Source organism: Oncorhynchus mykiss, chromosome 23, assembly GCF_057628025.1.
Source record: "Oncorhynchus mykiss isolate SJ-2025 chromosome 23, ASM5762802v1, whole genome shotgun sequence".
Taxonomy (NCBI): domain Eukaryota; kingdom Metazoa; phylum Chordata; class Actinopteri; order Salmoniformes; family Salmonidae; genus Oncorhynchus; species Oncorhynchus mykiss.
In genome coordinates, this window is record NC_143044.1 from 42,701,519 (window position 1) to 42,726,943 (window position 25,425).

Consider the following 25,425-nt stretch of genomic DNA (forward strand, 5'->3'; position numbering starts at 1 on the left):
TCTCTTATGAAACGCCATGTATGGAACTCCACATCTCTTATGAAACGCCATGTATGGAACTCCACATCTCTTATGAAACGCCATGTATGGAACTCCACATCTCTTATGGAACTCCACATATCTTTTGGAACTCCATGTATGGAACTCCACATCTCATCTGGAACTCCAGAAACACATCTAGTTAAGTTCAATTCTCTGCAGGACACAAATACATTATCCAACCATTAGCACCTTGGATTCGACAGATAAAGATAATTTTCCAAATAAATCACCGTTCACTTAGTATAGTAAATTATATACAGTTGAAGTCAGAAGTTTACATACACTTATGTTTGAATCATAAAAACTCATTTTTCAACCATTCCACACATTTCTTGTTAACAAACTATAGTTTTGGCAAGTCGGTTAGGACATCTACTTTGTGCATGACACAAGTAATTTTTCCAACAATTGTTTACAGACAGACTATTTCACTTAAAATTCACTGTATCACAATTCCAGTGGGTCAGACGTTTACTTGCACTGATTTGACTGTGCCATTAAACATCTTGTAAAATTCCAGAAAATTATGGCTTTAGCAGCATCTGATAGGCTAATTGACATCCTTTGAGTCAATTGGAGGTGTACCTGTGGATGTATTTAAAGGCCTTCAAACTCAGTGCCTCTTTGCTTGACATCATGGGAAAATCAAAAGAAAACAGCCAAACCTTCAGAAAAAAATTGTAGACCTCCACAAGTCTGTTTTATCCTTGGGAGCAATTTCCAAACGCCAGAAGGTACCACGTTCATCTGTAAAAAAAATTGTGCTCAAGTATAAACACCATGGGACCACGCAGCCGTCATAACGCTCAGGAAGGAGATGTGTTCTGTCTCCTAGAGATGAACTTACTTTGGTGTTCGAAAAGTGCAAATCGATTCCAGAACAACAGCAAAGGACTTTGTGAAGATGTTGGAGGAAACAGGTACAAGAGTATCTATATCCACAGTAAACCGAGTCCTATGTCGACATAACCTGAAATGCCGCTTAACAAGGAAGAAGCCACTGCTCCAAAACCCAAAACAAAAAAATAACTACGGTTTGCAACTGGACATAGGGACAAATATCGTACTTTTTGGAGAAATGTCCTCTGGTCTGATGAAACTGTTTGGCCATAATGACTACTGTTATGTTTGGAGGAAAAATGGTTAGGCTTGCAAGCCGAAGAACACCATCCCAACCGTGAAGCATGGGGTAGTAGCAGCATCATGTTTTTGGTGTGCTTTGCTGCAGGAGGGACTGGTACACTTCACGAAATAGATGGCTTCATGAGGCAGGAAAATTATGTGAATATATTGACGCAACATCTCAAGACAACAGTCAAGAAGTTAAAGCTTGGTTGCAAGTGGTTCTTCCAAATGGACAATGACCCCAAGCATACTTCCAAAGTTGTGGCAAAATGGTTTGAGAACAACAAAGTCAAGGTATTAGAGTGGACATCACAAAGCCCCGACCTCAATCCTATAGAGCATTTTTGGGCAGAACTGAAAAAGCGTGTGCGAGCAAGGAGGCCTACAAACCTGACTCAGTTACACCAGCTCTGTCAGGAGGAATGGGCCAAAATTCACCCAACTTATTGTGGGAAGCTTGTGAAAGGCTACCTAATAGGTTTTAACCAAGTTAAACAATTTAAAGGCAATTCTACCAAATACTCATTGAGTGTTTGTAAGCTTCTGACCCAATGGTGATGAAAGAAATAACAGCTGAAATAATTCATTCTCTTTACTATTATTCTGACATTTCACATTCTTAAAGTAAAGTGGTGATCCTAACTGACCTAAGACCTAATCGGCTTCCTATATCGCAACAAAGCATCCTTCACTCATGCTGCCAAACATACCCTCGTAAAACTGACCATCCTACCGATCCTCGACTTCGGTGATGTCATCTATAAAATAGCCTCCAACACTCTACTCAACAAACTGGATGCAGTCTATCACAGTGCCAACCGTTTTGACACCAAAGCCCCATACACTACCCACCATTGCGACCTGTACGCTCTCGTTGGTTGGCCCTCGCTTCATACTCGTCGCCAAACCCACTGGCTACAGGTTATCTACAAGGCTCTGCTAGGTAAAGCCCCGCCTTATCTTAGCTCACTGGTCACCATAGTAGCACCCACTCCAGAAGGTATATCTCACTGGTCACCCCCAAAGCCAATTCCTCCTTTGGTCATCTTTCTTCCAGTTCTCTGCTGCCCATGACTGGAACGAATTGCAAAAATCTCTGAAGCTGGAGACTCACATCTCCCTCACTAGTTTTAAGCACCTGCTGTCAGAGCAGTTTACAGATCACTGCACCTGTACTTAGCCTATCTGTAAACAGCCCATCTACCTATCTCATCACCATACTGGTATTTGTTTATTTATTTTGCTCCTTTGCACCCCAGTATCTAAATGCACATTCATCTTCTGCCGATCTACCATTTCAGTGTTTAATTGCTATATTGTAATTACTTCGCCACCATGGCCTATTTATTTCCTTAACTTACCTCATTTGCACACACTGTATATAGACTTTTTTTTCTACTGTATTATTGACTGTATGTTTCTTTTACTCCATGTGTAACTCTGTGTTGTTGTATGTGTCGAATTGCTACGCTTTATCTTGACCAGGTCGCAGTTGCAAATGAGAACTTGTTCTCAACTAGCCTACCTGGTTAAATAAAGGTGAAATAATAATAATAAGAAGAAGAATAATATTTTTTTTAAAGACAGGGAATTTTTACTAGGATTAAATGTTGGGAATTGTGAACTGAGTTTAAATCTTTTTGGCTAAGGTGTATCTAAACGTCTGACTTAAACTGTATATGATGTAAGTGGAAGGGTGTGAAATTATGTTGTTGAGCTGTCATTACAGTTGTCTTCAAACTCATCTGATCTGAACAAGGTCTTTTGTAATACTCTTTTGTAATGCTGTTAAAATTGTTTTATATCACCAGCCAATGAATCAATTATTTCCATTTTTGTAAATATTGTGGGGTGACTATACCAAAAGTTGATTATCATCACTGCCAATCTAGCCTTTTAACCTTTTATAAAATGTTGCTTTACCCTGTAAGCAGTCCATGCTTTGGTTTTGTTCACCCGTAATTTAGGTGAAATATCCATATAAGTGGTCCTGTGGGCTCCATGTACAGTATGATGATACACAGAGAACTAACGACGTCAGTACATGGGACGTTGTGATGTCTGGGGAAAGGTAGCACTGCCACCACTCCCGCTTTCCGTTTTTTACTGTAACAATAAATATACTTATTTCCTTTGTCATCCAAGAGCTCCTGAACCTCATCTCTATATGGAAGGACTTGTTGTACAATAGTAGGATGCGCCCAATGTTCTGTTCTGCTAGTGTGGCTGCCCAAGGCTAAGATATAATGTAAGCACCCTCTTCTCAATATGAGGCTAACTGCGGTCCGGTTGCGCCGGGGTCCGGTCTTCTCAGAGGAGTCGGGTTGTTTGGAAATGCAGCCCAAAGCGGATTGTAAACTCTATCTCAGACTAAATACCGTCATGAGACCGATAGTCGACAAGTACCGTAAGGGAAAGTTGAAAAGAACTTTGAAGAGAGAGTTCAAGAGCCCACACGGGTGTTAACACCATTTAGATATAATGTGCCTTTCTCAAGGGCACAACGGCAGTATGAATTATATTGGATGCTGAAGCCGGTAACCCTCTGGCTGACAGATTTTAGAGCAGGCAGCTCAGAGGTTGGAAACGTTCCGCCTCTCTGACCTTGAGGCTACCACCACCCCATCTTGACAGTGCTGATATCCATAAAAGCTCCAACAGGAGCAGTCCATTGCACCAACAACTGATCTCCAGGCAGGAACTCAACAGACTCCACACGCAGCTCTTGGCTCCGGACCCTCTCTTACTGGCAGGATGGCAGCTCCTCTCTCCGTAGGCAGACACGAGCTTCTCCCAGGATCCGTGCATTACACCCAACAGAGGGTCAAGGAGCGTGGCCAGTGGGATAGTAAAATGGAGTTCATTCTAACTGTGGCTGGTGCTATTATTGGACTTGGAAATATATGGAGGTTTCCGTATCTTTGTTACAAGAATGGTGGGGGTGAGTCAACAAAGTCTCCTTTTTGCTTGTTGGTGAAATATGTGCATACATGTTTTTTTTTTTTTTTTTTTAATTTTACCTTTATTTAACCAGGCAAGTCAGTTAAGAACAAATTCTTATTTTCAATGACGGCCTAGGAACAGTGGGTTAACTGCCTGTTCAGGGGCAGAACGACAGATTAGTACCTTGTCAGCTCAGGGGTTTGGACTTGCAACCTTCCGGTTCCTAGTTCCTAGTCCAACTCTCTAACCACTAGGCTACCCTGTACCTCTGAGGCTGCGTTTACACAGGCATCCCAATTCTCAGCATTATTTTCACTAATTGGTCTTTTGACCAATCAGATCAGCTCTTAAAAAGATCTGATGTGAAAAGATCTTGTGTGATTGGACAAAATACCAATTAGTGGGGGGGGAAAAATCTGAATTGTGCCTGTGTAGACGAAGCCATAGAAGCGTGTTCTGTTTATGATGGAGGAGTTTGAACTCTTTTCAGTTCGGTCCCTTTTAAAGTTATTTAGAACATCCTAAATCTTCTTTAGGACTTCCAAAATATATTTATGGGTCAGTTTAATACTGGAACCCTTGCACGATTCACAGTTTCTCAAATAAGTTGAATTTGCTTGATTTACAACTGCACAGGATCAATCAAACTAATCTCAACTGAAATTGAGATGTTTCAATTCAGTCAGAAAGGTTTCCCAAAAGCATCTTAATAAGGCTAAGTTCATCGTTAGAACCTTCGTAGAAGCATCTAACGTTGCACTTAAAAACACTCAAAATCTAAATGCCTGCCTCAGACCACTTGTAGAACAGCCATTGTTGTAAAGTTTTGAAGTAAAAAAACTTTTACTTTACTACACTCCTAAAGAAAATAATATACTTTTCATTACATGAATTCCCTGACACCCAAAAATACTGGTTATATTTTGGACAGGACAGGAACATGGTCCATTCAAGCAATCAAGATAACATCATTGGTCATCCCTATCACTTATGATCTGGCAGGCTCACTAAACACACGTTTTGTTTGTAAATTATGTCTGAGTGTTGGAGTGTGACCCTGGCTCTCCATACATTTTAAATACAAGAAAAGGGTGCCGTCTGGATTGCTCAAAATAAAGAATTTGAATACTTAAGTATATTTTAGCAATTGCATTTACTTTTGATACTTATGTATATTTAAAAAATCAAAAACTTTTAGACTTTTACTCAAGCGATTGTAACGATATACACAGAGTCGGGAAGCAAATTCAGGGAGTTGAATACATTTAATAAATGAATGAACAAAACAAGAAGCGCAGACACAGATACAGAGACAATGACGACTGGGGAAGAAACCAAAGGGAGTGACATAAAGGGCAGGTAATCAAGGAGGTGATGGTGTCCAGGTGAGTGTCATTAGGTGCAAATGCTGTAACGCTGGTGACCGGTGTACACCATGAACGAGCAACCTGGTGACCTAGAGGCCAGAGAGGGGGCACACGTGACTGGTATTTTACTGGGAGACTGTCACTTTTACTTTAGTCATTTTCTATTAAAGTATATTTACATTTACTCAAATATGACAATTAGGTACTTTTTTCCACCACTGAGAACAGCTAAGTACGTCATTAGGTAAATGTATCAATCAATCAATCAAATTTATTTTATATAGCCCTTCGTACATCAGCTGATATCTCAAAGTGCTGTACAGAAACCCAGCCTAAAACCCCAAACAGCAAGCAATGCAGGTGAAGAAGCACGGTGGCTAGGAAAAACTCCCTAGAAAGGCCAAAACCTAGGAAGAAACCTAGAGAGGAACCAGGCTATGTGGGGTGGCCAGTCCTCTTCTGGCTGTGCCGGGTGGAGATTATAACAAAACATGGTCAAGATGTTCAAATGTTCATAAATGACCAGCATGGTCGAATAATAATAAGGCAGAATAGTTGAAACTGGAGCAGCAGCACAGTCAGGTGGACTGGGGACAGCAAGGAGTCATCATGTCAGGTATTCCTGGGGCATGGTCCTAGGGCTCAGGTCCTCCGAGAGAGAGAAAGAAAGAGAGAATTAGAGAGAGCATATGTGGGATGGCCAGTCCTCTTCTGGCTGTGCCGGGTGGAGATTATAACAGAACATGGCCAAGATGTTCAAATGTTCATAAATGATCAGCATGGTCGAATAATAATAAGGCAGAACAGTTGAAACTGGAGCAGCAGCACAGCCAGGTGGACTGGGGACAGCAAGGAGTCATCATGTCAGGTAGTCCTGGGGCATGGTCCTAGGGCTCAGGTATACACAGAAGATCTCCGCTAAACATTGTGTATCATTCTCTATTTGACCGGCAATGACTTCAGAACAAAGTTGACTACAAATACAACATTGCAAATGTCTTTGATTACAAACAAGTGACGTATAAAAAGATGCTGCAAATGAAGACCGAGATGCCTACATTCAAATATAAACAGTAGGCTACAGGCCCATTTCAATCATATTGACATACATTTCATGTTCAATCAATTGAGTTGTATTTGCTTCACGTAGGCTTCCATGACGTGAAGCCCATTGTGCGCAATGATGAATAAGCCTCCTTAATATTTGCAGCCTTAGGTGGTCAAAAATCACTAGAAGCTGATCCCTCTTCAGAATTGTGAAATAATTTATAATGTTAAGGAAAGTTTTAAAATGGAGAAAGCTGACCCAAGAGCAGCGCTCCCTTTTTTTCGATCCTATCAGTATCGACATTTGCCTGGAAACCTGACATTGAATTGCATTGAATTCTACGTCGGACAGAAAGGAGCGTTTGGATGAGGAAAGTAAATATGGCTATGTTCTGTGAACTACTCCTACCTTTTCACAACACAACTGATTGGCTCAAACGCATTAAGAAGGACAGAAGTTCCACACATTAACTTTTAACAAGGCACCTGTTAATTGAAAAGCATTCCAGGTGACTACCTCATGAAGATGGTTGAGAGAATGCCAAGAGTGATCAAAGCTGTAATCAAGGCAAAGGGTGGCTACTTTTAAGAATCTCCAAATATATAATTTCATTTGTTTAACACTTTTTTAGTTACTACACGATTCCATATGTGTCATTTCATAGTTTTGATGTCTTCACTTTTATTCTACAATGTAGAAAATAGTAAAAATAAAGAAAATCCCTGGAACGAGTAGGTGTGTCCAAACATTTGCCTGGTACTGTATGTGGATGATTGATGTTTTTTGAAAGTTACATATCTTGAAAACTTGAATGCTGACATGCAAAACATTTTGGGATTGTGCCAACCTTACGGACCTTACACACTGCCTTCCCGGGACATCTTCCTGCAGACTTGGGAGAAGCTTTGGATCTATCCGCCATTCCCGTGAAGTACCTGGACCTCTGGGAGGTCTTCAACAACGCCCACACTATGTCCCTCCTTTTGTATCGACCATCCAACTGCACCATTGACCTTCTTCCGGGCACTACATCACCTCGGGGGCGGTTTTACTCCCTGTCGGGTCCGGAGACCAAGTCTATGGAGGAGTACATTGAGGCCTCTCTCGCTGCAGGGAGTGTTTGTCCATCTGCCTCTCCAACCAGCGCATGGTTATTTTTTGTGGAGAAGGACAAAACCATGTGCCTGTGTATCAACTACTGGAGCCTTAATGACATCACGGTTAAAAAACGTTACCCTCTACCACTCATCTCCTGGAATTTCAAACCTCTTCAGGGAGCAACCATCTTCACTTAGTTGGACCATCCGAAATGCTTACCATCTGGTTCGGATACGGGAAGGAGACGAGTGAAAGACAGTACCCGCTAAACGTGTTAAAAGCTATGTGTACTTGGTTATGCCATTCGGACCAATGCTGTGTTCCGGGCCCTGGTCAACAATGTGCTCTGGGACATGCTTAACATGTTCGTGTTTATCTACCTCGACGACATCCTTGTCTTTTCCCATTCAGCTCAAGAGCATGTCTGACAGGTCCTTCAGCGTCTCCTGGAGAACCAGCTTTACATTAAAGTGAAGAAATGTGAATTCCATCGCTCCACTATCTCCTTCCTAGAATAAGTAATCGCCCATCCGGGTGGAGTCCAGTAAACTTTCCCCACATTTCATCTGTCCTTTACCCATCTCTAAAATCCTTAGCCCCTCTGCTGTTCATTTTCTGTTGCCCCGCACACTCCGTGTACATCCCACTTTTCATGTGTCTAGGATTAAACCTCTGTCTCACAGCCCTTTTGTCTCCTGTTTCCTACCTGCCTCTATTGTAGGTCAATTATTTCCAATAAACCTAACCTGTCACACTGGCCCCCAAAAGTCAACATATGGTTAAAGTGAACAGAGGCCTACTTTTTGTGAATCCTGCCTGTTCTGCAGGTGCCTTCTTCATCCCGTATATCCTGTACCTGGTGACCTGTGGCATCCCTCTGTTCATCCTGGAGACGGCTCTTGGACAGTACACCAGCCAGGGGGGCATCACCTGCTGGAGGAAGATCTGCCCGCTGTTTGAAGGTGAGGATAATTGAATTACATAGTGATCTCTGTGTTGAGTATAGATGTACAGCAGGGATGTTCGGTGCCGTTTAAGATGAGGGAGGACAATATTTTTTATGAGCATGTTCTTATTTCTATTACAGCATATTGGATGACTGTCATTCATATTCCATTCACCCAGTTCCATGTAATATCGATAGGTTTAGCCTACTACATGATAGTCAAATTTTAACTATAGCCAGCATGAGGTTGCTTGTGGACTTAAGTGCACCACACATCAGCTGTCTGTGACTAGCAAAACCTTCTCATCATGATGCTAACCGCTACACACAGCCTACATCTTTGTCACGTCATAGTCAACTAGAACTACTAGAACTGATGCATTAGTAAACCCGCTACAATCATGAAGTACAGTCTACAGTCAGAAAGCAGTTTAGCAGTTACACTGGCGGGCCCCTGTCCAATAAATTAATACAACCAAAAGCTTACCTTGACTTGGAAGAGTTCCAATGTTGGAAAGCCATGGCCAGCTAGGGAACATAGCATCCTTCTCTGTTTGAGTATGCTAAACTAGCTAGCTTCATTCGCTAGCTAAGTGAAAGTGAAAACAATACAATGAAATATCTATCTCTCTCTGTATCTTTCTATCTTGCTTTTCTTTCATTTTTGAATGAATGAATTTGTTTAAAACTGTTCAACTATTGTCTTTCTCTTTCTGTAAGTCAACTACTTACCACATGTTATGCACTGCAGTGCTAGCTGGCTGTAGCTTATGTTTTCATTACTAGATTTGTTCTCTGATCCTTTGGATGGATCAACATGTCAGTTCATGCTGACAGTTTGGAGGACATCCTCTAGAAGTTGTCATAATTACTGTGTAAATCTATGGAAGGGGTTGAGAACCATAAGCCTCTTAGGTTTCATATTGAAGTAAATGTAACAAGAGGAAGATGGAAACTAGCTGTCCTCCAGCTTCACCATGATGCTACCCTACTGAGTGCTGTTGAGTCTACTGTACACGTTCATTACAAAACATTGTGTCAATCAGTTATTTGGTGACATTTTAATACATTTAGATGTATGATTTTAGCAAAAAAAAATGTGAATTCACTGAGGAGGATGGTCCTCCCCTTCCTCCTCTAAGGAGCCTCCACTGCTGTACAGTTCTGTGCACAAGGGTACATTGTTATTGTGACAAACTCTCTCGCGGAGAGAGCTTTTATCATTGCTTCACACATATCTTATCTATCAGATGTCTTAATGCAGATGTTGTCTAGCCTGGTCTAAACATTATGCTAACTACATCAGATTGTAAAGTTGTAACATTGGTGAAGTAAAATAAATCACACTGCAATGAAAACTTTCAGTTCTACTCTAAAGGCAGCACTTCACTTTATAAGCCTCAAGGAAGGGTGTTCCTTAACCGTGCTGAGACACATTTATTCCTTTCTATATGAGTTCTGCAAAACAAACAAGTGCTGAGTGACCTTAATGAATATGCAGTAACATAGGGCTCCATTAATTTTCCAAAATATATCCTGTTAGGTTTTATGAGCATGCTGCTATGCTTCTGTTCTTGTCTTCATCAGGATTGGGCTACGCCGCCCAGGTGATCACTATATATGGATGTATGACCTACATTGTGATCCTGGCCTGGGCTTTCCACTACCTGTTTTCATCCTTCACTGTTGACCTGCCATGGGCCAACTGTAATAATGACTGGAACACAGGTATTTACAAAATTGGTGGCTGAACTGAAACTTTGTGGCAATTTCATCAGTTAGTACATTGGAGGCTAATGGGTTACAATATTCCCTTCAGGAGCTACTACCTCTGTAGCTTAGTTACAGTTGAAGTGGGAGGTTTATATACACCTTAGCCAAATACATTTAAACTGCGTTTTTCACAATTCCTGACATTTAATCCTAGTAAAAAAATCCCTGTTTTAGGTCTGTTGGGATTAGCACTTTATTTTAAGAATGTAAAATGTCAGAGTAATAGCAGAGAGAATTATTTATTTCAACTTTTATTTCTTTCATCACATTCCCAGTGGGTGAGAAGTTTTCATACACTCAGTTAGCATTTGTTTGACACAAGCTTTTAAACTTGGGTCAAACATTTTGGGTAGCCCTCCACAAGCTTCCCACAATAAATTGGGTGAATTTGGGCACAGTCCTCCTGACAAAAGCACACGCTTTTTCAGTTGTGCCCACACATTTTCTATTGTATTGAGGTCAGGGCTTTGTGATGGCCACTCCAATACCTTGATTTTGTTGTCCTTAAGCCATTTTGCCACATTGGAAGTATGCTTGGGGACATTGTCTATTTGGAAGACCGATTTGCGAACAAGCTTTAACTTCCTGACTGACGTCTTGTGATGTTGCTTTAATATATCCACATAATTTTCTTCCTCATGAAGCCATTTATTTTGTGAAGTGTACCAGTCCCTCGAGCAGCAAAAAAAAAACACAACATGATGCTGCCACCACCGTGCTTCCCGGTTGGGATGGTGTTCTTCGGCTTGCAAGCCTCCCCCGTTTTCCTCCAAACATAACGATGGTCAATCTGGTCAAACCATTCTATTTTTGTTTCATCAGACCAGAAGACATTTCTCCAAAAAGTACAATCTTTGTCCCCATGTGCAGTTGCAAACCGTAGTCTGGCTTTTTTATGGAGGGTTTGTAGCAGTGTCTTCTTCCTTGCTGAGCGGCCTTTCAGGTTACGTCGATATAGGACTCGTTTTACTGTGGATATAGGTACTTTTGTACCTGTTTCCTCCAGCATCTTCACAAGGTCCTTTGCTGTTGTTCTGGGATTGATTTGCACTTTTCGCACCAAAGTCCGTTCTTCTCTAAGAGACATAAGCGGTTTGACGGCTGTGAGCCTTTTGATGGCTGCGTGGTCCCACGATGTTTATGCTTGCGTTCTATTGTTTGTACAGATGAACGTGGTACCTTCAGGCATTTGGAAATTGCTCCCAAGGATGAACCAGACTTGTGGATGTCTACTTTTTTTTGAGGTATTGGCTGATTTCTTTTGATTGTCCCATGATGTCAAGCAAAGAGGCACTGGGTTTGATGTTAGACCTTGAAATACATCCACAGGTACACCTCCAATTGACTCAAATTATGCCAATTAGCTACTCAGATGCTTCTAAAGTCATGACGTCATTTCCTGGAATTTTCCAAGCTGTTTAAAGGCACAGTCACAGTCAAATTTCTGACCCACTGGAATTGTGATATAGTGAATTTTAAATGAAATAATCTGCCTTGTTGGAAAAAATGCTTGTCATGCACAAAGTAGATGTCCTAACCGACTTGACAAAACTATAGTTAGTTAACAAGAAATTTGAGTGGTTGAAAATCAAGTTTTTTGACTCCAACCTAAGTGTATGTAAACTTCCGACTACAACTTTATGTTACAAAGCACAGTGCTGATAATAAATAACATCCACCACTGCAATTCAAAGACAGAAATGTCTAAATGTTTGCAGGTCGTTCCGTGAGGGGAGATCATGAGCAGTCAGTGTGTTAGCGCAAGGCTCTTCTGACGGTCTGGAAAAGACTGAACCATGAGAATAGTATCGGAGCTGGCCATTGCAGGCTGTCACAGCCTTGTCTCACACACACCCACATCTTATACTAGTCCTTGAAAATAAGTTCAGATAAAACTAAGTACATTCAAATGTATTCTCTTTTTGAAAAGTAGACAAGCGTTAAACATAGTGTTGTACATTTAACTCGTGTACATTTTGCTTTTGAGTCAATTACTTTGCGAGGATTAAGATAGTATGTCGCAAATCCACTTGAAGCTGTCAATCTGAGTACTATAATTAAACAATCCCCATTTAAATCATTCAGTTTAAGTTAGTTATATGTTTTTTGTTTGTTGCATTGGCTGCGTCTCAATCCACCAGATCCAGCTGTCAGCCTTCCACATTTGTCTATTTTTTTTTTTTTGTGATGCAAGGAAACCACCACTAAAGGACACCATTGAGAAGAAGATAATTGCATGGGCCAAGAAACACGAACTACGGACATTAGACCGTTCGAAATCTGTCCTTTGCTCTTATGAGTCAAAATGTGAGATATTTGGTTCAAACCGCCATGTCTTTGTGAGACGCAGTGTAGGTGAACAGATTACCTCTGCATGTGTTGTTCCCACCATGAAGCATGGAGGAGGAGGTGTGATGGTGTTGGGGTGCTTTTCTGGTGACACTGGCAGTGATTTATTTAGAATTCAAGGCACACTGAACCAGCATGGCTACCACAGCAGTCTGCAGCGATACGCCATCCCATCTGGTTTGCGCGTAGTGGGACTATCATCTTTTTTTCAGCAGGACAATGACCCAACACACCTCCAGGGTGTGTAAGGGCTATTTGACCAAGAAAGAGAGTGATGGGGTGCTGCATCAGATGGCCTGGCCTCCACAATCACCCAACCTCATATATTTTTATTTGTTTAACACTTTTTGGTTACTACATGATTCCATATATGTTATGTCATAGTTTTGATGTCTACACTATTATTCTACAATTTAGAGAAAAGTACAAATAAAGAAACATCCTTGCATTAGTAGGTGTTATAAAACTTTTGACTGGTTGTGTGTGTGTGTGTGTGTGTGTGTGTGTGTGTGTGTATATACACACACACACACACACACACACACATATATATATATATATATATATATATATATATATATATATACACACAGCGCCTTGCGAAAGTATTCGGCCCCCTTGAACTTTGCGACCTTTTGCCACATTTCAGGCTTCAAACATAAAGATATAAAACTGTATTTTTTTGTGAAGAATCAACAACAAGTGGGACACAATCATGAAGCGGAACGACATTTATTGGATATTTCAAATTTTTTAACAAATCAAAAACTGAAAAATTGGACGTGCAAAATTATTCAGCCCCCTTAAGTTAATACTTTGTAGCGCCACCTTTTGCTGCGATTACAGCTGTAAGTCGCTTAGGGTATGTCTCTATCAGTTTTGCAAATCGAGAGACTGACATTTTTTCCCATTCCTCCTTGCAAAACAGCTCGAGCTCAGTGAGGTTGGATGGAGAGCATTTGTGAACAGCAGTTTTCAGCTCTTTCCACAGATTCTCGATTGGATTCAGGTCTGGACATTGACTTGGCCATTCTAACACCTGGATATGTAGAGGTCTGTCATTTGTATCATAGGTACACTTCAACTGTGAGAGAGGGAATCTAAAACAAAAATCCAGAAAATCAAATTATATGTGATTTTATATTATATAACATTTTTCCAAACATGAAAATGTTCCCAGTTCAATCATTTCACGTGCATCTCTTTATGTGGATGGCCGAGCTTGTCTCTTTATGTGGATGGCCGAATTCGTCTGTTTATGTAGATGGCTGATCTCGCCTCTTTATGTGGATGGCTGAGCTCGTCTCTTTATATGGATGGCGGAGCTCTTTATGTGGATGGCCGAGCTCTTTATGTGGATGGCCGAGCTCTTTATGTGGATGGCTGAGCTCGTCTCTTTATATGGATGGCGGAGCTCTTTATGTGGATGGCGGAGCTCTTTATGTGGATGGCCGAGCTCTTTATGTGGATGGCTGAGCTCGTCTCTTTATGTGGATGGCCGAGTTTGTTTGTTTATTTATTTGGATGGCTGAGCTCATCTCCTTATGTGGATGGCTGATCTCGCCTCTTTATGTGGATGGCTGAGCTCTTTATGTGGATGGCGGAGCTCTTTATGTGGATGGCCGAGCTCTTTATGTGGATGGCTGAGCTCGTCTCTTTATGTGGATGGCCGAGTTTGTTTGTTTTGTTTATTTATTTGGATGGCTGATCTCGTCTCTTTATGTGGATGGCTGATCTCGCCTCTTTATGTGGATGGCTGAGCTCATCTCTTTATGTGGATGGCTGATCTCGCCTCTTCATGTGGAAGGCTGATCTCGTCTCTTTATGTGGATGGCTGATCTCGCCTCTTTATGTGGATGGCTGAGCTCTTTATGTGGATGGCCGAGCTCTTTATGTGGATGGCTGAGCTCGTCTCTTTATGTGGATGGCTGAGCTCGTCTCTTTATGTGGATGGCTGAGCTCGTCTCTTTATGTGGATGGCTGAGCTAGTCTCTTTATGTGGAAGGCCGTGCTCTTTATGTGGATGGCTGAGCTCGTCTCTTTATGTGGATGGCCGAGTTTGTTTGTTTGTTTGTTTATTTATTTGGATGGCTGAGCTCGTCTCCTTATGTGGATGGCTGATCTCGTCTCTTTATGTGGATGGCCGAGCTCGTCTCTTTATGTGGATGGCCGAGCTCGTCTCTTTATGTGGATGGCTGAGCTCTAAGCTCGTCTCTTTATGTGGATGGCCGAGCTCGTCTCTTTATGTGGATGGCTGAGCTCTAAGCTCGTCTCTTTATGTGGATGGCTGAGCTCTAAGCTCGTCTCTTTATGTGGATGGCTGAGCTCTAAGCTCGTCTCTTTATGTGGATGGCTGAGCTCTAAGCTCGTCTCTTTATGTGGATGGCTGAGCTCTAAGCTCGTCTCTTTATGTGGATGGCTGAGCTCTAAGCTCGTCTCCTTATGTGGATGGCTGATCTCGTCTCTTTATGTGGATGGCCAAGCTTGTCTCTTTATGTGGATGGCTGAGCTCTAAGCTCGTCTCTTTATGTGGATGGCCGAGCTCGTCTCTTTATGTGGATGGCTGATCTCGCCTCTTTATGTGGATGGCTGAGCTCATCTCTTTATGTGGATGGCTGATCTCGCCTCTTTATGTGGATGGCTGATCTCGTCTCTTTATGTGGATGGCTGATCTCGCCTCTTTATGTGGATGGCTGAGCTCTTTATGTGGATGGCCGAGCTCTTTATGTGGATGGCTGAGCTCGTCTCTTTATGTGGATGGCTGAGCTCGTCTCTTTATGTGGATGGCTGAGCTCGTCTCTTTATGTGGATGGCTGAGCTAGTCTCTTTATGTGGAAGGCCGTGCTCTTTATGTGGATGGCTGAGCTCGTCTCTTTATGTGGATGGCCGAGTTTGTTTGTTTGTTTGCTTGTTTATTTATTTGGATGGCTGAGCTCGTCTCCTTATGTGGATGGCTGATCTCGTCTCTTTATGTGGATGGCCGAGCTCGTCTCTTTATGTGGATGGCCGAGCTCGTCTCTTTATGTGGATGGCTGAGCTCTAAGCTCGTCTCTTTATGTGGATGGCCGAGCTCGTCTCTTTATGTGGATGGCTGAGCTCTAAGCTCGTCTCTTTATGTGGATGGCTGAGCTCTAAGCTCGTCTCTTTATGTGGATGGCTGAGCTCTAAGCTCGTCTCTTTATGTGGATGGCTGAGCTCTAAGCTCGTCTCTTTATGTGGATGGCTGAGCTCTAATCTCGTCTCTTTATGTGGATGGCTGAGCTCTAAGCTCGTCTCCTTATGTGGATGGCTGATCTCGTCTCTTTATGTGGATGGCCGAGCTTGTCTCTTTATGTGGATGGCTGAGCTCTAAGCTCGTCTCTTTATGTGGATGGCCGAGCTCGTCTCTTTATGTGGATGGCTGAGCTCATCTCTTTATGTGGATGGCCGAGCTCGTCTCTTTTTGTGGATGGCTGAGCTCACCTCTTTATGTGGATGGCCGAGCTCGTCTCTTCATGTGGATGGCCGAGCTCGTCTCTTTTTGTGGATGGCCGAGCTCGTCTCTTTTTGTGGATGGCCGAGCTCGTCTCTTTATGTGGATGGCCGAGCTCATCTCTTTATGTGGATGGCCGAGCTCGTCTCTTCATGTGGATGGCCGAGCTCGTCTCTTCATGTGGATGGCCGAGCTCGTCTCTTCATGTGGATGGCCGAGCTCGTCTCTTCATGTGGATGGCCGAGCTCGTCTCTTTTTGTGGATGGCTGAGCTCGTCTCTTCATGTGGATGGCCTAGCTCGTCTCTTTTTGTGGATGGCTGAGCTCGTCTCTTCATGTGGATGGCCGAGCTCGTCTCTTTTTGTGGATGGCTGATCTCGTCTCTTTATGTGGATTGCTGATCTCGTCTCTTTTTGTGGATGGCCGAGCTCGTCTCTTTATGTGGATGGCCGAGCTCGTCTCTTCATGTGGATGGCTGAGCTCGTGCAGATGTTTCTCTCACACCCTCCCTCGACCTCTAAAAACGTTTCTTTGGGCACGCGCATTTGCTTCACACATCTGCCAATCAATGGTGGTCAGAAGTTTTGACACTGTCCAATCAGAAGATTGTTGAGGCGTGAGGTCAGCATATAAACACCCGGACTCATGCGTCAAAGTGCTCAGGGTTGATGTGAGGAGAGATTTTTTATGATTGCAAAGACTTGGCCGCTACGTTTTTGATTGACAGTGCATACAGTATGTTAGTTAGTTAAATAATTAGTTAAATCAAGGGCGAGGGGATGTGAGAGAAACATCTGCAGGAGCTCAGCCATCCACACAGACATGCATGCAATTATTGACTAGGACCAGTTTCACGCTGTGAAAATCTTTACAACATGACGTCACAATCACAACTATTGGGAACTATTTCACGCTGGGAAGATTATTACATGACACGTGGCCGGGTATTGGGTGGAGGCCGGCTAGTGATGGCTATTTAAAAGTCTGATGAACTTGAGATAGGAGCTGTTTTTCAGTGTCTCGGTCCCAGCTTTGAAGCACCTGAGCTGACCTTGCCATCAGGATAATAGCGGGGTGAGTAGACCGTGGCTCGTCTGGCTAAAGTCCTTGATGATTTTGGCCTTCCTGTGACACCGGGTGCTGAAGATGTCTTGAAGGGCAGTCAGTGTAATCCCACTGATGCGTTGTGCTGACCGCACCACCCTCTGGAGAGCCCTGCGGTTGCGGACAGTGCAGTTGCCGTACCAGGTGGCGAAACAGCCAGACAGGATGCTCTCAATGGTGAGGGTCTTAGGTGCCAAGCTGAATTTCTTTAGCACTTTCTTCACCACATTGTTTGTGTGGGTGGACCATTTTCAGATTGTTTGTGATGTATTAGCCGAAGAACTTGAAGGTTTTCACCTTCTCCACTGTGGCCCCATCGATGTGGATGAGGGCGTGCTCCCTCTGCTGTCTCCTGAAGTCCCCAATCAGCTTTTTCATTTTGTTGGCGTTGAGGGTTAGGCTATTTTCCTGGCTCCACTCCACCAGTGACCTCACCTCCTCCCTGTAGGCTGTCTCGTCATTGTTTTTAATCAGTCCCAACAGTTACCTTCACTTTATTGGGCAAAGGACAATGGTGGACATCTTGAAGCAAGTGGAGACAGCAGACTGGGATAGGGCGAGATTAAATATGTCCGTAAACACTCCAGCCAGCTTGTCTGTGCATGCTCTGAGGACACGGCTAGGGATGCCGTCTGGGCCGGCAGCCTTGGGAGGGTTAACACGCTTAAAAGTCTTATTCACATCGGCCGCGGAGAAGGAGAGCTCACAGTCCTCTAGAGTGACCTATGTCGTCATCAAAGCGAGCGAAGAAGGTGCTTAGCTTGTCCGGGAGTAAGATGTCGGTGTACACAACTTGGCTGGCTTTCCTTTTATAATCTGTGATTGCCTGGAGTCCATGACACATACAGTGTATTTATGAATATGTTATTCAAGGCCAAAATCAATATTTTATCAAATAACTTTAAAATATATTTTTTCATACCTACAGGGGTCATACAGTTTAAAATAAAATATCTAAATGATCCATGGTATGACCATCTTAAAAACAATTCCATATGTTAGCTTAGTAGAACCCCCCTTTTTTTGTATTTTTTACCTGCTTCAACTCAACTTCCATATATTTCAGATCCTTGCCTCACATTTGGTACCAAACTGTCAACTTTTAACTTGCTACAAATAGACTTCGATGTATTTCAGATGCTTGTGTCACATTTGGTACCAATAATGTAACCAGCAATTGGACTGTTCCTCTCCTGAATACGTCATCTTCAGTTGTAGAGTTTTGGCAGTAAGTAATTCTATAATAATGCTGTGTTTTTAACCATGACATCTTTCATGATTATATTCTTGCCTCAAATTAATCAGATAGTCTTATTTTCTTTTTTAAAGGGTACTGTAACAATGTTGAAATAATTAGTGCATACAATAAATTACAATAGGCTACAATATATTTATATCAGATACATTTTATTTTGGTGACGAAATGTTTTGCAGTGTCTACCTTTTCTCCTCACAGGCGGCGAGTGCTGCGGATATCGGATGGAATAGAATCACTTGGAGGCATTAGATGGGAGCTGGCCCTGTGCCTTCTGCTGTCCTGGGCCATCTGCTACTTCTGTATCTGGAAAGGAGTGAGGTCTACAGGAAAGGTGAGACTGAACACATGCATCGTTCCAATCTCAATCAATCTTTAAATCAAAGGTTAAAAAAGAAAAGAAAATCAACAACAACAAAAAACAGAGGTGTAATATTTGCTGTAGCTATACCCTACTTGGTGAAATGTATGGATCCATAGTTGGTAGCAGGTCAGAGTTATTCATCATGAATCTTTTCCTGGACGCAGCTCTGCAGAGTGGACACTAGCTAGCACAGCCACAAGTCATCAAATTTTAAACCAAACCTAACCCAACCTTAAGCCTAACCTTAACCACACTGCTAACCCTAACCTTAAATTAATGAACTTGTTCAATATAGAAAATATTTGACTTTGCAGCTGGCTAATCTAAGGGGAAATCACTCAGTTCTCCCTCCAGGACTAGACTCACGAAAATAAACATCAACCTGATAGTTGGTAATAGTTGCTAGTTGGTATGGTAATACCTGCTAGATGGTGTTAAGGACATTTTTACTTTGAGCATATTGTCTTTGGTGTCGTAAACAGTCCTTGGCTCCTGCCTGTGCCCGGTAAATACACCTCCTCCTTAAGACTATTTGTCAGAATGCCCAGAAGATGTTCTTTTAAGTTAAGATATGAGACGGTGCCAGACACTTGCCAGAACCAACCCTATGAACTGTGCCTATGTAACATGTCTGTAACCAGTATATAAGGGAACTAAACTGGACTGCCCCGTGAGAGCTCCTGGCTGATGTTCACTATGGTGCATCAAGTTTGTTGGAACCTCTCCAGCATGCTGACAATAAACAATGATTAACTTAAGATTGACTTTGAGTGTCCCTGTGTAAGCATTTCCACAACATTGGTATCGTAATAGTACTACTTGGTATGGTAATATGCTAGTTGGTATGGTAAAACTTCCTAGTTGGTACGGTAATACCTGCTAGTTGGTATGGTAATACATGCTAGTTGCTATGATAATACATGCTATTTGGTATACCTACTAGTTGGATCAATAATAACTGCTAGTTGGTACGGTAATACCTGCTAGTTGGTACAGTAATAGCTGCTAGTTGGTACGGTAATACCTGCTAGTTGGTACAATAATAACTGCTAGTTGGTACGTTAATATCTGCTAGTTGGTACAGTAATACCTGCTAGTTGCTATGGTAATACATGCTACTTGCTATGGTAATTCATGCTATTTGGTACAATAATAACTGCTAGTTGGTACGGTAATACCTGCTATGGTAATACATGCTAGTTGCTATGGTAATTCATGCTATTTGGTATACCTGCTAGTTGCTACGATAATAACTGCTAGTTGGTATGGTAATACCTGCTAGTTGGTACGGTAATACCTGCTAGTTGGTACAGTAATACCTGCTAGTTGGTACAGTAATACATGCTAGTTGCTATGGTAATACATGCTATTTGGTACAATAATAACTGCTAGTTGGTACGGTAATACCTGTTAGTTGGTACGGTATTATCTGCTAGTTGGTACAGTAATACCTGCTAGTTCCTATGGTAATACATGCTAGTTGGTACGGTAATACATGCTCGTTGGTACGGTAATACCTGCTAGTTGCTATGGTAATACCTGCTAGTTGCTATGGTAATACCGGTAATGTCAATATTGTGTTGTTCTGTGTCATACCTGTCTATTTATTCCTAGGCAGCGTGCTTCACGGCAACGTTCCCCTATGTCATGCTACTGGTGCTATTCGTCCGAGGAGTGACCCTACCTGGAGCTATAGATGGCATATTCTACTACATGTATCCCAATGCTACACGGCTTGCTGATCCACAGGTATTATGTGTATGGTAAATTTATGAGCCAGTTTCCTGGACACGGATAGAGCATCGGCCGGGAATAAAAAACATTTTAAATTGAGCATTTCCATTGCACATCCTTCAGGAGTATGCTCAATCAGTGTCCAGGAAACCTTCCCTCTAAGTCCTTCTTCAATCTCATCACATCTTACCGGAATACTTTTCTGTTTTGATTCTTGAATGTTCCGTTTATGACTAGAGTTGAACTCCTATTTGTGTTCAATAAGGTTTGGATGGATGCAGGAACCCAGGTATTTTTTTCTTATGCCATATGCCTGGGATACCTGACTTCTCTCGGAAGCTACAACAAATACAACAACAACTGTTACAAGTGAGTCTTCAGTTTTAGGGTGTGGGTTTGATTTAGAATACACAGTATTCATTTGTCACAGTGAAGATCTTGCATAGTTGGCTCATTCCCTGGTGCTAACTGGTCTGAAGATGTAAAAAATGCACACCTGGTTAATTAAGCATGGAGGAATAGAACACTTAGAAAGGAAAATCTATACTGGCTTGGATGGCTTGGATGGATCGGAAGGCTCGGATGGCTCGGATGGCTCGGATGGATCGGATGGCTTGGATGGCTCGGCTGGATCGGATGCGATACATTCAATCCCTTAAATGCATAGTTATCTCATTCAGCTACGCCTAGAAGAGTCATGGCACAACATGCCCTCCTGACAAGGCATTACCTGGGGCTAAATGTTAATCCCCTACATTTAAATATTTTTAGACCTTCACCAATTACAATAGTGTGTAAAAGAGGATTGAGACCTAATATGAAAGAGTATTCAAACAAAATATGAACGAGAATCGAGAACTAATACAGTGCATTCGGAAAGTACTCAGACCCCTTGACTTTTTCCACACTTTGTTACCTTATAGGCTGATAAAATGGCTGATAAAAAAATCCCTCGTCAATCTACACATAATAACCCATAATGACAAAGAAAAAACTGTTTTTTCGACATTATTGTAAATGTATAAAAAAATGAAATTGTACATTTCCATAAGTATTCGCACACTTTACTCTTGTTGAAGCACCTTTGGCAGTCATTTAGGCCTGAGTCTTTTTGGATATGACGCCACCAGCTTGGGACACATGCATTTGTGGAGTTTCTCCCATTCTCCTCTGCAGATCCTCAAGCTCTGTCAGGTTGGATGGGGAGTTTCGCTGCACAGCTGTTTTCAGGTCTCCCCAGAGATGTTCAATCGGGTCAAAGTCCAAGCTCTGGCTGGGCTAGTCCAAGCTTTGTCCCGAAGCCACTTCTGCAGTGTCTTGGCTGTGTGCTTAGGGCTGTTGTCCTGTTGAAAGGTGAACCTTCGCCCCAGTCTGAGATCCTGAGCACTCTGGAGCAGGTTTTCATCAAGGATCTCTCTGTTTTTTGCTCCGTTCATCATTCCCTCAACTATCTTTCCCTGACTAGTCTCCTAGGACCTGCCGCTGAAAAACATCCCCACAACATGATGCTGCACTACCATGCTTCATCGTAGGGATGGTGCCAGGTTTCCTCTAGACGTGATGCTTGGTATTCAGGCCAAAGAGTTCAAACTTGGTTTCATCAAACCAGAGAATCTTGTCCTTCAGGTTCATTTTGGCAAACTCCAAGCGGGCTGCAGTGTGCCTTTTACTGAGGAGTGGCTTCCGTCTGGTCATTCGAACATTGGTGGAGTTCTGCAGAGATGGTTGGCCTTCTGGAAGGTTCTCCCATCTCCACAGAGGAACTCTAGAGCTCTGTCAGAGTGACCATCGGGTTCTTGGTCACATCCCTGACCAAGACTATTCTCCCCCGATTGCTCAGTTTGACCGGGCGGCCAGCTCTAGAAAGAGTGTTAGAGGTTCCCATCTTCTTCCGTTTGAGAATGATATAGGCCACTGTGTTCTTGGGGCCGTTCCATGTGGCAGAAATTGTTTGACACCTTTCTTCAGATCTGTGTCTCGACACAATGGTGTCTCGGAGCTCTACAGACAATTCCTTCGGCCTCATGGCTTGGATTTTGCTTTGACATGCACTATCAGCTTTGGGACCTTATATAGACAGGTGTGTGCCTTTCATATTATGTTCAAACAATTGATTTTACCACATGTGGACACCAATTAAGTTGTAGAAATAGCTACATTTTCCGAGTCTCATAGCAAAGGTTCTGACTACTTATGTAAATAAGGTATTTCCTGTTTGTTTTTTCATACATTTGCAAAAATGTTTTTCGCTTGTCATTATTTGGTATCGTGTGTAGATTGATGAGGAACATTTTTTTATTTAATCAATTTTAGAATAAGGCTGTAACACAACAAAATGTGGAAAAAGTAAAGGGCTCTGAATACTTTCCAAATGCACTGTATGTTGAAGACTGTTTTGTGCCTTGCAGAGACTCCTTCTACCTGTGCTTGTTGAACAGTGGGACCAGCTTCCTGTCTGGTTTTGCTATTTTTTCCATCCTGGGTTATATGGCTGGAGAACAGGGTGTGGACATCTCTATGGTAGCTGAGTCAGGTAAGTCTCTAATGCAGTGTAACAGAGGTACACGTAGAGTATTCTGTAACGTTTTGTTTTCTTGCTGCTCTGCTGCAGGTCCTGGCCTGGTGTTCATAGTGTACCCACAGGCAGTGTCCCTGCTCCCCTGTCCTCAGTTCTGGGCCGTGTGTTTCTTCACCATGATCATCCTGTTAGGATTGGACAGCCAGGTTAGAGCTCAATACCCACCACACCCTAACCCTGTGTATCCTGCTCGGTTCTTCACGGCACCTTACCCTCCCTCCACCTTGGTGTCCTGCTGTGTTCTTTCCTGCACCTTACCCTCCCTCCACCTGGGTGTCCTGCTGTGTTCTTCCCTGTACCTTACCCTCCCTCCACCTGGGTGTCCTGCTGTGTTCTTCCCTGTACCTTACCCTCCCTCCACCTGGGTGTCCTGCTGTGTTCTTCCCTGCACCTTTCCCTCCCTCCACCTTGGTGTCCTGCTGTGTTCTTCCCTGTACCTTACCCTCCCTCCACCTGGGTGGCCTACTGTGTTCTTCCCTGCACCTTACCCTCCCTCCACCTCGGTGTCCTGCTGTGTTCTTCCATGCACCTTACCCTCTCATGTACACTGCCCTCTCTCTCTTCTGTCATGTTCCCCAGTTTGTCGGCCTTGAGAGCCTTATGACCTCGGTAACGGATGTCTACCCCAACGTCCTCAGAAAGGGCCACCGGAGGGAGCTACTGCTGCTGCTCATCTGCTGTTGCTGCTGCCTGGTCGGACTCATCATGGTCACAGAGGTGAGAGGTCCCAGACACAGGTCACACATGCTCTCAAAAAGTTTCTGCTGTGTGAACAGGTAGAGAAGGGTCTCTGATATACTGTAAGAACACATATCAATAACATAAAGTAAGGTTTGAAAGTAGTTGTAATGAATGTCTATTTCTCTGCAGGGTGGCCTCTACATCATACAGCTGTTTGATCATTATGTGTGCAGTGGTGCCACTCTGCTACTCCTCTCCATATGCCAGTCTTTCAGTATTGGATGGATATATGGTATGAATGGGGAAATTACATTTAGTAAATAGTAGTTCATACTTATAGTTCCTTCAACTATCCTTTTAACAACAAGGGAACTGTTCATGAGTACCCCCTATATGTCTCTGTCCAAGGTGCTGAACGTTTCTGTGACAACATTGAGGATATGATTGGCTACAGGCCCTCCTCTCTGGTGAAGTACTGTTGGCTATACATCACCCCTACTATGTGCACAGTGAGTTTAAGTCAAGTGCATTTTCATCATTATTTTACTTACATTTATGGATATTATTTCATAATGCAGTTGCTTTCAAAACCTTGTGCTGTTAATATCAAACAAGACAAGACAAAGACAAGATAAGACAAAACAACATATTTCGGGCATCTTTTTCCTCTTCCAGGGAACCTTTGTGTTCTCGGTGCTGAAGTACAGCCCTCTGAAGTTCAACAACACCTATGTGTACCCGTGGTGGGCTTACGGGCTGGGATGGTTCCTGGCTATGTCCTCCCTCTCTCTCATTCCCATCACCATGGTCTACAAACTGTACCGAGGACAAGGGACATTTTGGCACGTCAGTGGCATTTCAGATTTTCTCTTGAATATTAGCACTCGTGTGAAAAACGACTTATTGTTGCATTAAATGCATGAATCAAATGAATTATGATATTCTGATCAATAAAGCTTGTCTATGTGTTTCTGAGCTATTCTGAGATAGATTTTGAAGAATACTTTTGCTGCTAATTGATTGTACGTATATTGATATCTCTTTGCTTCCCCAGCGCCTCCAGGCAATCTGCCGGCCAGCAGATGACCTTCCCAGGATCAGGGCTGGGATGTAATCAGGGTTGGGATGTTACATGTAATCCGTTACAAGTAAAGGATTACACAAAACCTGTAACTGTAATAATTTACTGTTACCAGCACAACCGTGCTGAGGGTGCTGCAGAACCCCCCCAAATAAAAAATAAACATTACCAGTCAAAGTGGGGACACACCTACTAATTCAAGGGTTGTTCCTGATTTTTACTATTTTCTAAATTGTAGAATTATAGTGAAGACATCAAAACTATGATATAATACATATGGAATCATGTAGCAACTCAAAAAGCGTTAAACAAATCAAAACATATTTTGGATTCTTCAAAGTAACCACCCTTTGCCTTGATTCTCAGCTTTGCACACTCTTGGCATTCTCTCAACCAGCTTCATGAGGAATGCTTTTCCAGCTGTCTTGAAGGAGTTCCCACATATCCTGAGCACTTGTTGGCTGCT

General features: G+C 42.7%; 1 protein-coding gene across 1 annotated transcript; it reads left to right on the top strand.

The window, feature by feature from the left end:
• The first annotated feature begins 3,809 nt into the window (after positions 1–3,809).
• LOC110503031 (sodium- and chloride-dependent GABA transporter 2-like) lies at positions 3,810–25,050 on the top strand. The gene is made up of 12 exons (XM_090217999.1): positions 3,810–4,108; positions 8,451–8,585; positions 10,157–10,297; positions 18,404–18,494; positions 18,723–18,855; positions 20,500–20,634; positions 20,885–20,988; positions 23,028–23,343; positions 23,777–23,914; positions 24,068–24,170; positions 24,287–24,387; positions 24,554–25,050. Exons 1-12 carry the CDS (start codon positions 3,922–3,924, stop codon positions 24,791–24,793), a joined length of 1,824 nt encoding a protein of 607 aa, XP_090074125.1. The 5' UTR covers positions 3,810–3,921; the 3' UTR covers positions 24,794–25,050.
• Positions 25,051–25,425: the final 375 nt, after the last annotated feature.